The sequence below is a fragment of the Panthera uncia genome, assembly GCF_023721935.1.
Source record: "Panthera uncia isolate 11264 chromosome A1 unlocalized genomic scaffold, Puncia_PCG_1.0 HiC_scaffold_16, whole genome shotgun sequence".
In the NCBI taxonomy this organism is placed as follows: Eukaryota; Metazoa; Chordata; class Mammalia; order Carnivora; family Felidae; genus Panthera; species Panthera uncia.
In genome coordinates, this window is record NW_026057576.1 from 78,662,185 (window position 1) to 78,675,982 (window position 13,798).

Sequence of the window (13,798 nt, forward strand, 5' to 3'; positions counted from 1 at the left end):
CAGCGCTTTGTACCAGGCAGGTGTCCGTGGGCTCTGGATGAACCAGCTGTCAAGGGGATCCTGAAATCGTGGGGTTCATTTGAGCAAAACACTGGCCCAGATGCCACTGTGGGAATATGTGGAGGAAACGTGGATCCATTAACACCCAAAAAAGGCAACATTCCATAATGTTTCACAACTTCACAAGCCACTGAAAGGCAATTCGATAGAATCGTTGCGTGTTGGGCGTGGTGGGTGCTCTGGGACCCATCGGGGGACCCAGGGAGGCCCGTGTGATGGTGGAGGAGCCGACTGGAGAACCAGGAGAAAAACGGAGAAGGAAATCTTTTCTCTAAGCTCTCGGACAGCAAAGGACAAAGACAGGCCGTGGCAGAGCAAGACGGGATGAGGACATGAGCGCATCCGGAGAGAAACCGTCTCCCTCGTGAGAGTCAGCGCCATGGGCTCCCCAAGCCACCTTTCCCCAGGAACCGGCCTCCTGCGGGGGCACCACGCGTGGGCCAGGAAATCAACTTCCCAGGGGCAGCGACACTTGTAAGGCCGGTGCTGATGAGGCTCCTGTGCCCGAGACCCAAAGGGCCAGGTCCCGCCGGAGGGGAGCTGTGAGCACGTGAAGACCATGGGCACAGGCGGCCCCCCACCCTCTGCTAGCCCCCCAGGCTGCTCCAGAGGCTGTCCTCCTGCGTGCTGGCTTCCTGTGCTGTTGAGACCCGTTGTCGCTCTGTCCTGGGGGCAGAAGTCCCAGACGAAGGTTTTGGCAGGAGGCTCCTTCCAGGCCGTGAGGGAGTCCCTCCCACGCTCTCCCAGCTCTCAGGGGTCTCCCCAGGCCTCCTGGGTTCCCTGGCTTGCAGCAGCCTCCCCGACCCCTGCCTTGTTACCACATGCCTGCTCCTTACGCACTGCTCTGCAGCTGAATGTCCTCCTCTAATTATGACGCCAGTCACGCTGGATGGGGGCCGCCCTGCTACCCGTGGGCCGGCTCTGAGCTGGTCACAGTTGCCGCAGCCCCATTTCCACGAGGCCACCACGTGAACTCTAGGGCGCCCCATGACATCGCCTGGCAGTGGACACCCTCTGTCAGTGCCCGGAAACAAGCCCGGGGTGTCTTGCCGGATGTGGACTGCAGTAAAAAAGAAGTAAATGCTCTGCCGTCTTATTTTCACTAAGAGATCGTGCGAGGGTCAGAGGAGCCTTGTCTGGTTTGCTGGGCTGTTCTCGGTCCCGGTGACCCGGGGCCCCTGACGCCCGGCCCTGGCCAGGGAAGGGCGGGGACCGTGGGGTCCTGCGGGGCGGTGGTGGTGGGGAGGCCCCAGCTGGCCGGCCGGGAGGTTGTTTCTGAGTGATCGGTTGCCTGGAGCCCCGCCCCCACGTTCCCGTGAGGAGGCTGTGGTCTGGGTGGGACAGTGACGTTGCAGACTTTGGCCCGTGAGCAAGGACGGACCTGTGTTCAGTGTTGCCAGGCCGCTGCTGTGCTGCAGACTGAGAGCTGTGGGTGTTATTTGTGGGCTGCACGTGCATTTTTGCCCCGAGCCACGTTGTTGTGGGCGAGAGACCCTGAGGCAGTTCAACCAGCACGTGGTTGTCAGTGACAATAGCAATACTTCTTCAGCCCGTCCTTGAGTACCTCGCGGTCGGAGACACAGCCCTGCAAAGTCGTGGCTCCCACATAGTGGGGCAGGTGCTGAGGAGGACGGGGACAGGTGACCTGTGGACGGCCCGATACTGTCGCGTGCGCAGTCTGAAGCTTTGAAGGAGCAGGGAGTTGTGTGTGGAACACATTGGGGTGGCAGCCCCTGACCACCAGGGGAGGAAGCCACCGTCACTCCTCTCCCGATCCAGGAAAGCAGATTTAGTGGCTGTGCCACAGCCAGTGAGAGAACAGCCATCGCCCAGGGGATGCCTCCTCCATGACTCCAGGTCCGACCGCGACAAGCGTGGCTGCTTCTAGGAAACCCCGCGGCCCCCGGAGGCCCAGAGCAGCACAAGCAGGGCCCCCCACAGGCATGCTCTGGAGGGCGCCACATTGCCCCAGGGTAGCTGCAGACAACAGGCCCTCGGCAGAGACTTCCCGAGCGAGTGGGCAGGAGGGTCGCTGCTGACTCCGGCATCCACCGGGTCTGGAGTCTCCCAGAAGCCGCGTAAGCATAGTCCTGTCCTCAGAGCTAGCAGACAAGACTAAGAAACCCACCGTGTGGAGCACGAGGCATGTATCTGGATGATGGCGATGTCAGTGGAGACACACAGATGGACGCTCCAGGTACAGGGACAGGTAAGGGCCTCACCTGAGAGAAGGAAAGCTTAGTGTCTACAATGATCTTTTGACTTGAAAAGCCGTCACTTCTGTCCTTCCTTGGGAGGAACCACAGGATCCCACGGTTGTCTGCGAATGTTTTCTAGTCGAGGCTTCTATCCACTCCCCTCTGCGTTTACTCCCTGTACTCCTCCGTGTGCATCCACGGAAGGGGGACACGAAGTCCAGAGCTCCGCTAACTGTGATGGGCCCTGGCCTGTGCGCCCCTCCTGGACAGGCACCAGGAGGCACCCTTCACGTGGCCCCCGACCTAGCACCCGGCACAGCGGCTGCTGCCTGGCGTTTGCCGAATCAGCGAGTCAGCAGGTGAATAGTGCAAGTGTCGTCAATGGTGCATAAGTATGAAAGGTAATCGTCCCTCCATGACTGTTACAACCATTGCAGCAACAGTGACGTTCTCCCCCTCGGAGCGCTCACGGTGTGCCTGGCCCCGTCACATTCAAATCACCCCGAGGGACCTCACGGCGGTCCTATGTCGGGACCTCAGGCTGGGGAGCCAAGGACCTAGCCCTGGAGATTCACACCGCTTCCAAGGGCATTGGAGAACCCGGGGCCGGGGCTCCCCTGCGGCTGCCTGGAGCAGTGAGGACCAGCTCTGTGACCAGTTCTTGGTTTTTCTGGCTCTGCCCGTGGCTCTGCAAACCCTGCCTCCACCCGTCCTGTCTTTCCCACCTGCGCTGTGAGTGTGCAGGACGGGTGCCAGGGAGAACAATGGAGGTGATTTTACCTTTCAGGTGTCCCTGCAGGAAATGATTTCCATCTCAGAAGCCAGCAGCCAGCGCTTCCTGCCTCCCTGGGGTGCCTCAGGGGAGGGGTCCTCCCCAGCTTTTGTGGGCACATCTATCTAGAACTTTCTCATGGCCACAAGATAACATCATCTCCAGTCCAGTGCTCTGGGCCAGTGAGATTTGCGGACACTCTCTTCCCTTCACACTGACTTTAGGACGAAGGGGACTTCTGCTCGTTTATCGTCCTAGACCCCCAGGTGTGCCATGATTTTATCTACACTGGGTTAGAAGTCAGTTCATGTCATTTGTAGACAAACAGGCCCCTTAGAAACCAGTCTTCTTCTTTGTCTCTGGTCAACAGCGAGCAGGTTTTGGAAGCTTCCAAATTAGAAGGAATGAGTAGATTAGAACACCTCCCTGAGGACTAGGGTCTTAGGCTGAGCCACTAGAAATGACCATGCAGATCAAAGACGGTCCGATACCCGCTCCCAGGAACCTTTCGGGGCCCCTGCGGCTCAGCGTAGCTGGGCACCCCCAGGCGTCCCTTCTCTCCGAGCCCACGCAACACGCAGGCCCCTCTGGGAGCAGGTGTGCATCCTGGGCCTGTGGCCACAGGCGGAGCATTTCCTGGGGCTCCAGACCCCGCCCCCAGCGGGCACATGGGCGGGCTCTCAGCAGGGCAGTCAAGCAACCCCACGTGTTGAGGACTCATTGCTCAGGGCTACGCTGAGCTCCACCACCGACTGCCCCAGAGACAAAAAAGTATAGACACCACAATGTCGTCCTCCTACGCCACACCTGGGGACAGCACGGCAAGGAAGGTTTAAAGTAGGCTCCAAGGAATGAATCTCTAATGTGAAATTCTGGCCGCCACAGCAGGGCACCTCTTGGAAACTGACAGGCTCTCCTTCCTGGGCTGGAGCCCTTCTCTCCCGCTAAGCGATAGGTGGGACTGCTCATGTGATATGACCGTCCCCTGGGGGCATGGGTCATTTTCTGCTTGATCTCAACCCCGTGGTGTTTTTCATCTGCCAGTGGAAGTCCAGCTAACCTTCCTGCCATCCTTCTCGGCGGAATGGGCCTGGAAACGGACAAGTGTCTGTGGGACATGGGACGTGGGAAAGAGTGCAGGGCAGAGAGGAAGAGCCTGTCAGACCCCGGCTCCACTGCCTACTGGCTCTGCCATCTTCGAACCTGTTTCATCATCTGTAAGCTGGGAGTCATAGTGCCTTAAGCTGTGGGGTCATTGGGACAATTAAATTGGTTGAAAAGGTAAGAACTTGGGGCAGATCTTGATTCATAAGAAGTGTTAGGCGTTATTACTAGACTTTCTGTGTTTTAGTAAGATTCAGTGCGATACAGGGAAATTCATCCTTTCTAGAGTCATGTAACCATCACCACAAATGACATACAGAAGAGGTCCATTACTAGAAAATTCCACGCTGCTTCCACAGAGCCCTAATATACTGACCTGTGTCCTGTTTCTGTAATTTTCCCCCTTCCGGAATGTCATACACTACAAAGACCATGTAGACCTTTGAGTGTAGCTTCCTCAACTAGCACAACGCATTTGAGACGCATGCATGTTTGCCCGTAATTATTCGGTTCCCCTCCCTGCAGCCCCTGCTGGCTTACTCACTCACCAGCTGAATGAGCTTGGGAATTACAAATAAAGCCACTGGAGATATTCCCATACAAGGTTTTGGGTGAATAAAAATGTTCCTTTAGTTTAGGTAAACAGCTAAATGTATGGCAGCTATATTTTACTGTATAAGAAACTGTCAATGGGGGGCACCTGTGTGGCTCAGTGGGTTGAGCATCTGACTTCAGCTCAGGTCATGATCTCAGGGTTCGTGGGTTCGAGCCCCGTGTCGGGCTCTGTGCTGACAGCTCAGAGCCTGGAGCCTGCTTTGGATTCTGTGTCTCTCTGTCTGCCCCTCCCCCGCTTGCACTCTGTCTCTCTCTCTCTCTCTCAAATATAAGTAAAAACATTAAAAATTTTTAAAGAAGAAAGAAAGAAAGAAACTGTCAGCAGAAGTTGCATCCCTGCTAGCAGAATTGGAGCGACCCTGGGTCCTCCTCAACACCTGAGATTTTCTGTCTCCAGGCCACTCTAGCAGATACACAAGAGTCTCACTGTGGCATGGGTTTGCACTTCCCTAGTGACTGGTAATCCCGAGCGTATTTTCCTGTCTTTATTTGCCATCTGAAGATCTCCTTTGGTCTAGTGCCCATTTTCCTTAGTCTGTTTTCTTACCGTTGAGTTTTGAGATGTGTTTACACATTCTGGATACAAGTCCTCTGTCACGTGTGTGATCGGAAAGATTGCCTGCCAGTCTGTGGCTTGCTTTTCATTTGCATACCAGTGTCTTTCAGAGATCAGAAGTTCTTAACATTGGTCAAATCCAATTTATCAAGTTTCGTTTTCAGTGTCAAATAAGAAATCTTTGCCTCATTTAAAGTCACAAACATTTTCCACGTTCTCTTCCGGAAGTTTTAAAATTGTAGATTTTACTTTAGGGCTGTGATCCATTTTGAGTTAAGTTGTGTATATGGTGTAAGATAAGGATTCTTTTGTTTTGGTTTGATTTCTTGCATATTGATGTCCGGTGCCAACACCATTTTTTGCAAAAACTCCTCGTTCTCTGTTGAATTGCCTGTGCACATAGTTGACAATCAACTAGTCATTTGTGAGCCTGTTTCTGGCCTCTTACTTTGTTCCACGGACTTAAGATCTACTCTTTTTCAGGTGTCACATTGTCTTGGCTACAGTACGTTGATACCAAGATTTGAAATCAGGTAGTGTCCTCCCGCTTTGTTCAGATTTTCAGAATCAACTTGGTTATTCTGGTTTCTCTGCCTTCCCTTATACATTTTAAAAGTGGCTTGTTAATTTCCGCAGCCCATTCTGTTGGGACTTTGGCTGGAATTGCTATGAGTCTATACATCAGTTTGTCAGGCACCGACTTCTTAACCGTATTCAGTCTTGCCCTCTGTGGAGGACACTGTGTATGTAGGTCCTCTTTGGTTTCTCTCACCAGAGTTTTGTAGTGTTCAGCATAAAGACTTTGCATATGTCTTATTACATTTATGCATAAATATCTCATAATTCTTGATGTGATCATAAATGATACTGTTTTTTAAATTTCAACCCCCGGTTAGTCATTTCCAGTGTATAGAAATGTGATTGTTTCGTACAAGGCTCTGTAACCTTCCCCCTTGCTCAGCTCACTCTTGTGTTCCAGAAGCTTTCCTGTAGATTATTTAGGATTTACTGCTTACTGAATCATATCATCTGTGAATAGATTTTTTTTTCCTTTCCAATACATACACCTTTTATTCATTTTTCTTGCCTTACCCCACTAGTTCCAGTACAGTGTTGGAGGTTAAATACGAGTGGTCAGAACGGGTGCCCTTTCATAAATTAGGTGTATCTAATTGCAAGCATAGAGGACTTTTTTGGTAAAAAGTCAGATAGCAAATATTTTAGTCTAAGAGCAATATGGCCCCTGTTGCAACTACTTAACTAGAAGCAGCCAGAGACCACACATAAAAGAACAGGTGTGGCTATATTCCAACAAAACTTTATTTACTAAAACCAGTGCTGATCCATACTTGGCCTGTAAGCCACGTTTACCAACCCCTCGTCTACTGAAATGATCGGTTGGTTTTTCTTCATTCTGTTCATATGGCGAATTACATGTCTTGATTTCTTTTTTTTTATTTAATTTTTTTTTAACGTTTATTTATTTTTGAGACAGAGAGAGACAGAGCATGAATGGGGGAGGGTCAGAGAGAGGGAGACACAGAATCTGAAACAGGCTCCAGGCTCTGAGCTGTCAGCACAGAGCCCGACGCGGGGCTCGAATTCAGAGACTGTGAGATCATGATCTGAGCCGAAGTCGGCCGCTTAACCGACTGAGCCACCCAGGCGCCCCTACATGTCTTGATTTCTGAGTGTTGAACCAGGCCTGTATTTCTGAGATAAACCCGTGATACAGTTTCCTTTTTTATATCCTTTGGATTCAATTTGCCAAAATTTCGTTAAGAATTTTTGCATTTGTGTTCATGAATGATGTTGGCCTATAGTTTTTTCTACTCGATGCTTTTGTCTAGCTTTGGTTTCAAGGTACTAATGGCCTCACAGAATGAATTGGGAAGTACTCCATTTCCTTCGGTTTTCTAGATCTGTCTGTATGAAATAAATATTACTTCTACATAAAATGTCCAATAGGATTTACCAATGAAGACATTAGGTCCTGTAATTTCTTTGTGGGAACGTTTTTAAGTACGCATTTTATTTCTTCTGTAGATAAAGGGCTGTTTAGTGTATCTGTATGTTCTTTGGTGAGCTTTGGTGGTTTGTGTCTTTAGAGGAATTTTCCCATTTCATCTAAATAGCGGTCTCTCAACGCCCTTTTTAATGTCTGCAGGAACCATGGGGCTGTCATTTCTCTCACTCTTGATATCAGTAATTTGTGCCTTTTTTTAAATCCCTGGTGGTCTGATCAGTAGTTTATCAATCTTATTAATCTGTCCAGAGAACCAGGCTTTTGGTTTCATTTTTCCATGTTGTTTTTCTATTTTTTTTATCAGAGTGATTTTTTTTCTTTTAATTTTCTTTTTTTTCACTGCGAATTTTGAGGTTTTTCTCTCCTTTTTTTAATGACTTGTTAATGTGAATACTTAGGTCGTAGACTTGAGCCTAACTCTCTTTTTTATTGTGAATGTTTAGTTCCTTTTAATTCTACTTTAATCCCACCCTACAAATTTCAATATGCTGTGTTTTTATTTTTGTCCGTTCAAAATGCCTTATAACTCACCTTTTAAATCTATTCTTTGACCCGTGGGCCATTTAGAAATGTGCCATTTCATTTTCAAATATTTGGAGACTTTTCCAACACCATTGTGTTACCGATTTATGATTTATTTCTGTTTTGGTCAGAAACACACAGTGTATGACTTAGATCTTTTTAACGCATTTTAAAAAACTTTAAATATGGCCCAGAATACAGCGTTCTTTAGCAAGCACTCCCATGTGTGCCTGAAAAGAACGTGTACATGTTGTTGATTTGCGGAGTCACAACAATTATAAATGTCAATTAGATCAAGTAGCTGAACTACCTTGTTCAGGTCTCCTACACCCTTATTGAGTTCCTGTCTCCCCATTTACTCGACTATTAATAGAGCAGAATTTAAGTCTCAGACAATCACCGTGGATGTGCTCACCGTGCCTTTCGGCTCGACCAGTGTTCATTTCACGCCCTTCGAAGCTCTTTCATTGCACTTCATCCGTATGCATAAAAATGTGGAATTGTTCTATCTTCTGGATGAATTACTGCTTTAACAGTAAGAAATGACCCTCTTTATTCCTGGCGATATTCTCTGTTTTTGTCTAATATTTAAATAGCCACTCTAGCTTTCTTTTGATCAGTGTTCGCATGGCTGATCTTTTTATTTTATTTTTTACCTCCTTGTGCTTTATATTTAAGGTGGAATTTTGTAGACAGTGCATAGCTGTGTTTTTATGTAATTTGACACTCTGTGCTTCTTGAACATTTGCGATACGGTGTTACGATAAATTTTGATATCCTTGCCCTCTAATTCTACCTATAGAGTCATTTCTGGCCCAGTTTTGATTGGTTGACTCTGGTCATTATAGGTCATATTTCATTGGTTATTCTCATACTTGCTCATTCTTGTTTGGATGCCAAGTATGAATCTCACTTTCTTGGATGTTGGATATTCTATTTTTAGAAAATATTAGCAAGCCTTGCTCTTGAACCCACTTAAATAACTTTGAGGTTCACTTTTAAGCTTTGTTAAGACCAAGCAGCCCTTACCCCAAAGGCTAGTATTCCCCGATACTGAGGCAGTAAAACTCTACCCGATGCCTGTGTATAATGAGGCTCTTTACGTTTACCAGCGAAGACGCCAACTTTTTCTGGCCTGTGTGAGCTCTGGAGATTGTTCTGCCACCTTTTTGGGTGGCTTTTGTTCCACGCTAAGGCTTCCTGTGGCTTCTCACTGACCCCTACTCAGCTGGAGACAGGGCCACCCTCTGCAGTGTCCACGTTCCCTCGCCTCTGCTGCTCAGGCCTCCCCAGCCCCTCCCCTCCTGGTGACACCACAGGTCTCTGCCTACATCCTCCCTCATTACACAGGACCAGAAACACTCCAGGCAGGAACCAGAGGCTCATGGGAGCCCCTTGGCAGTCCCTCCTCAGGGGTCACTGTCCCTTGTTGCCCATTGTCTGATGAATGGGAAATCATTGTTTCATATAATTTTTCTAGTTTTTTTTTTTTTTTTTTTTTTATTAAATCGGGAGGATAAATCTGGTCCTTGTTACTCCCATATTTTCCAGGCGTGAAAGTTCAAATAGTAGGCTCTCACATATAGGAAAAGCCCTGCATTTCAACCCTGGTCAAAGCTTCAGGGTAGCCTAGAAGGAGCAGAAGCCAGGGGCCCTGCCTGCCGGGTGCTTTCCCAGCTGGACCACGTGCCACCTCAGTGACCTCAATGCTTTGTGTCCCTGAGGTCTCATCCACAACTGGAAAGTAAACATTTCCCACAAGCCTCATCAGTGCATTGATGTTCAGGTGGAACCACACCTACACAGTCCGTGTAAATGTCACCATAGCACGTGAAGTCCTAACTAAAGATCGTAGTCCAGAAATGAGCATTTTGAGATGCACATGTTTTATACTTATTAATGAATTATGTGTTTCCCTAAAATTCATCAGTCTGAATTATCCACCAAAATTTCCTAAGCAATTTCCTCTAAAAAACATAAATGTGGTTTTAAATATTGAGCGAGAGTATGATGTTGGCAACAATCTCCGTCACCAGAAGGACACAGAGGTGGATGGCAATTGTGGCCTCCAGGAGGAAGCTGGAAACAAGGCACCAACTATTGGAAATGGCCTTACTTTCCACAGTTTTTTTTATTTTTTTCAGATTTTCAAATTCTACCATGGGCTTATAATACTTATAAAAATATGAATTTGTTACCTTAAAATAACTTTGAGGAATGTTTTAAAAGCCAGAAGCACTGGGGCGCCTGCGTGGCTCAGTCGGTTGAGCGTCCGACTTCAGCTCAGGTCATGATCTCACGGTTCGTGGGTTCAAGCCCTGCGTCGGGCTCTGTGCTGACAGCTCAGAGCCTGGAGCCTGCTTCTGATTCTGTGTCTCCCTCTCTCTCTGCCCCTTCCCCACTCATACTCTGTCTCTCTCTCTCTCTCAAAAATAAATAAACATTAAAAAAAAAAAAAAAAGCCAGAAGCACCTTGAAGGATCTGCCGAGAACCTCTCTCTCTTGTTGCTGGAACAGCCAGCCCCCTGTGTGCTATCCAGAACGTCCAAAAATGCCCCACGACCCAAAGCACCACTCCTGACCTCTGGAATGTGCCTGGACTTCGGGCTCTGTTCCAGCCTGCGTGCCGCGCGGAACACGGATAATTTTATGCCCTAATCAGTGATTCGCAGCTGGCCTTCGCTGTAACAAAAGATTTGTCCTCTTGCTCGGTGAATACCTGCTGAGCACGGGCTGGGAGGCTCCAGGCGAATGAGGGGCTGCGCTTTTATAAGCCCACAGAGCAGCCGGCCACCAGGCAGGACCCGCGTGGTGGACAGATGGGCTGGCTTGAATGTTTTCCTTGCGTCTTCTTGCTGCGCTCAAGTGGAGTTTCGGGAAACCTTCAGGATGGCAGTGTCCTTGTTATGCTTGGAGAGCGGGGCAGCCAGGAAGGAGAAGGGGGAGAGCACCCGGGCAGTGGCAAAGGCCACACCCCCGGGGAAGGGAGCCTCGTGGGCGGGCCGTGTGGGCCTCTCCCCGACGACCCGCACCGTGAACCCACACTCTGCCCTCTCTGCAGCGGTGACATGGGCCCCGCGATTCTGGGGTAAGGGCGGTTCCGGGATGGGGCGTGAGATGTCATAAAATACGCGTCTGAGGGACCGGGAGCATCACCTGAAGGACGCAGGCTGGGGCGGCAGCATGAGGAGGAAGCCGCAGGGCCGTGTCCGTGACCGCCCGGGGCCGCACAGGCCGCAGCTCTGGCTCGGGGGCAGGCCGCCCTCACCTGCGAACTGGTGTCCCCAGAGCTGTCGTTCTGAGGCTGGAAAGGTGTTTGGAATCGTGACTTAACCCTTGACCAAATCCTGATCATTGTACTTATTTTTTCCCCACAGGAAAGAATTTAAAAAATGATCAATATAAAAAAACATCAGTTCTGGACAAAATCCTTCAAAACATTGGAAAATCTTCAGGTAAGTGGAATAATAGATAAGTGGGTCCTTGTGCTGGGATGCCACCCCCGCCGTGGAGAGAAGTAAACCGTCTGCTCCAGGGGACAGCTCTCTGGAGGGGCAGGTGACTCAGTCCCTGGGCAGACTGGCAGGGACCCCCACGGGTTTCCTGTGTTGTCAGTGCAGGACTCCTGGCCCATTGAGTCCAAATTCCATGAGTCCTGGGCCACGTGTGGGTGTCCCCTCCCTTCTCAACTGTCCCTGGGACCTGTGGGCCCACCACTACATACCACAGGACCAGGCCCACAAGGTCCCCAAGACTCCCACCTGGGGAGTCCCACACCTTTGAGTGCCCCCGCCCTCTGCCCTCCCCACTCCTCCCACCCCTGCCCTTTCAGACAACTTCCTAATTGCTGAAGTTGGTCCACGAATTTCCTCTGGTGGCTTCTGCCCCGGCCCCGTGCTTCTTCCTGGAACTTTCCAGAACACTCCTGAGCCTCTTCTCCAGGCCAGTCCTCCTCCTGGCCTCCCAGCCTCTCCCAGGTAGACTCTGTAGTCCCGTAGACAGTTCGAATCAGCACCTCCTGCGTTCTTTCTACCACACACCATTAGTTGGGTCCTCGTAGAGCCAAGTGCAGGACCAAACACTTACACCTGGCCACCTTCATTCGCCTCCATCAGTGCTCACTGGGCACCTACCACGGGCCCACACCCTTCTCAGTTCTGGGGACTGAGCACCGTGGACACGGACCCCTGCCCTCGAGGCGCCCGCATTCCAGGGGAAGGTTAGATCGCCCTCCGCTCCTGCCTGCTGGGACACTTCTGGGTCCAGCATCTTGCGGTCAGCCGCTCCTTCAAACACCCCTCCCCCAACCTGTCATCCTCTTGCGGCCAGCCTGCTATCTTGTCCTTTGTTTAAATGCCCAGCAGGGTGGAGCCACAGACGGGTCACTAGAGACCTTGCATTGTGTGACTGGTCACCAAGCAGCCAGGAGCCACTCTGTGCGGGGCCAGAGCCAGCCCTGGGGCCCCGAAATTGCAGGCCCCCCACGGTCTGCACCTCCCCCCAGTGGGACAGCCCAGTGCAGTCGGGGGTTGAAAGGGGGGTGAGCGGTTGCCCCGCCCGCCACAAACTTACCGACCGGTACTGACATCCAGCCGCTTTCTGCTGCTTTAGTCAGATGTCAGGGAGACTTTGCCAAATCCCCAGTCCCCGGGCCCTGAGAGTTCTGTCGTTGAGAACAGGAACATCCCTATGGTTCCAGTGTCTGAGGCAGGACCTTTCCACATTGCACGTCTTGCACGTTGGTCCTGGGCCTGCCTGTCTGGGGGATGGGCGGCGGGCACTCCTCTGGTGCCAGGGCTGGGGGCCCAGCAGTGCGTGTACGGGAGGGACCGAGGTCCTTGACCTCCCAGAGCCTGACATCACAGGACTGCGTCCACAGGGGTTGCCCCCGAGGGGAGGGGACACCCCCAGCCCAGCCCAGTAGTGTTCAGAGGGGCCCCCACCGGGTTTGGAGGCAGAAGGCCGTGGCAGTGAGGCATTAAAGGGTGCGGCCTGGCCCCCACCCGGTCCTCCCTCTGTGACCACCTCCCCACAGCTCCTCCCCTCTCTGCATCCTGGCCTGGGCTCCCCAAGATCCTGCCAGGGCTCTCCCCACCTGGCCCACTGCCACCCTCACCCAAACCCACACCTTCCCCTTCTCCCTCATGCAAACAGTGCCTCCGAGTTTGCCCTGACCTCTTGGGACTTTGGCTTGCCCCCTGTTGCCTCTGCACCCTTGCAAGCCCGTTTCCCCCCACCCAGGACTCTCTCTTCCTGCGGTTCCTTCCAGCCCCACAGCACCTGTGACTGCTGCCCACAGACTGGGGACACTGGAGGCTGGCTTCACGCCTGTAGTCCTGCACCAGTGGGACAGTCCAGGAGGGTCTGAGCCACAGGATGAGCAGGGCGCCTAGGATTTCTCAAGAAACTCTCTCTCCAAACAGGGAGCTCTTCCCAGTAAGTGGAAGAGGAGGGTGAAGCTCCGAGGAGACGCAGAGGATGGTCAGCAAGGCCACCCGCCCCGAGGGAGCCCCCTCAGCAGGAAACTCCAGACTTCGTGAGACCCCACAGCCCCACCCTCAGAAATAAAGAGCATATATGTGCACATACTGTTAACCACGCTGTGCGAGGAAGTGTGTTTTATTCATGAGTCTCAAGTAGAGCTTATTTGTTTAAATGTTAAGGTTGAGGGTATGTGGGTTTCCTTTTGTTTTTTTAATAAACAGAAATTACTGAGTCTGAGAAAGGAAAGGCTTGAGAGGCTCCTGTTTTCTAACAGGATAAGGCTTGAGGACGCTTAGCTTCTGAGCGTTGTGTCCATGAAGAACCAGAGTCACCTGCTGCCCCCCTCCCGTGGCAGCGCCCTGCAGAGTGCACACACGTGTACACAAAACACACACGGAACTTCTCCGCATCGGAATGTGTACCGAGCACGGGAACACGCAGGTTGGGTCCCTGTGGTGCAG

The 13,798-nt window shown here is 51.2% G+C and overlaps 1 protein-coding gene across 2 annotated transcripts in view; it reads left to right on the forward strand.

Annotated features, from left to right (window-relative positions):
- SPACA7 (sperm acrosome associated 7) overlaps positions 1–13,448 on the forward strand; it is a 28,234-nt gene extending 14,786 nt beyond the window's left edge. For both annotated transcript variants that reach the window (XM_049647237.1, XM_049647238.1), the window contains exons 6-7: positions 11,231–11,308; positions 13,277–13,448. In XM_049647237.1, coding sequence (XP_049503194.1) covers positions 11,231–11,308; positions 13,277–13,293 — 95 coding nt within the window. In that variant the 3' untranslated portion in view covers positions 13,294–13,448. The remainder of the gene's footprint in view (positions 1–11,230; positions 11,309–13,276) is intronic.
- Positions 13,449–13,798: the final 350 nt, after the last annotated feature.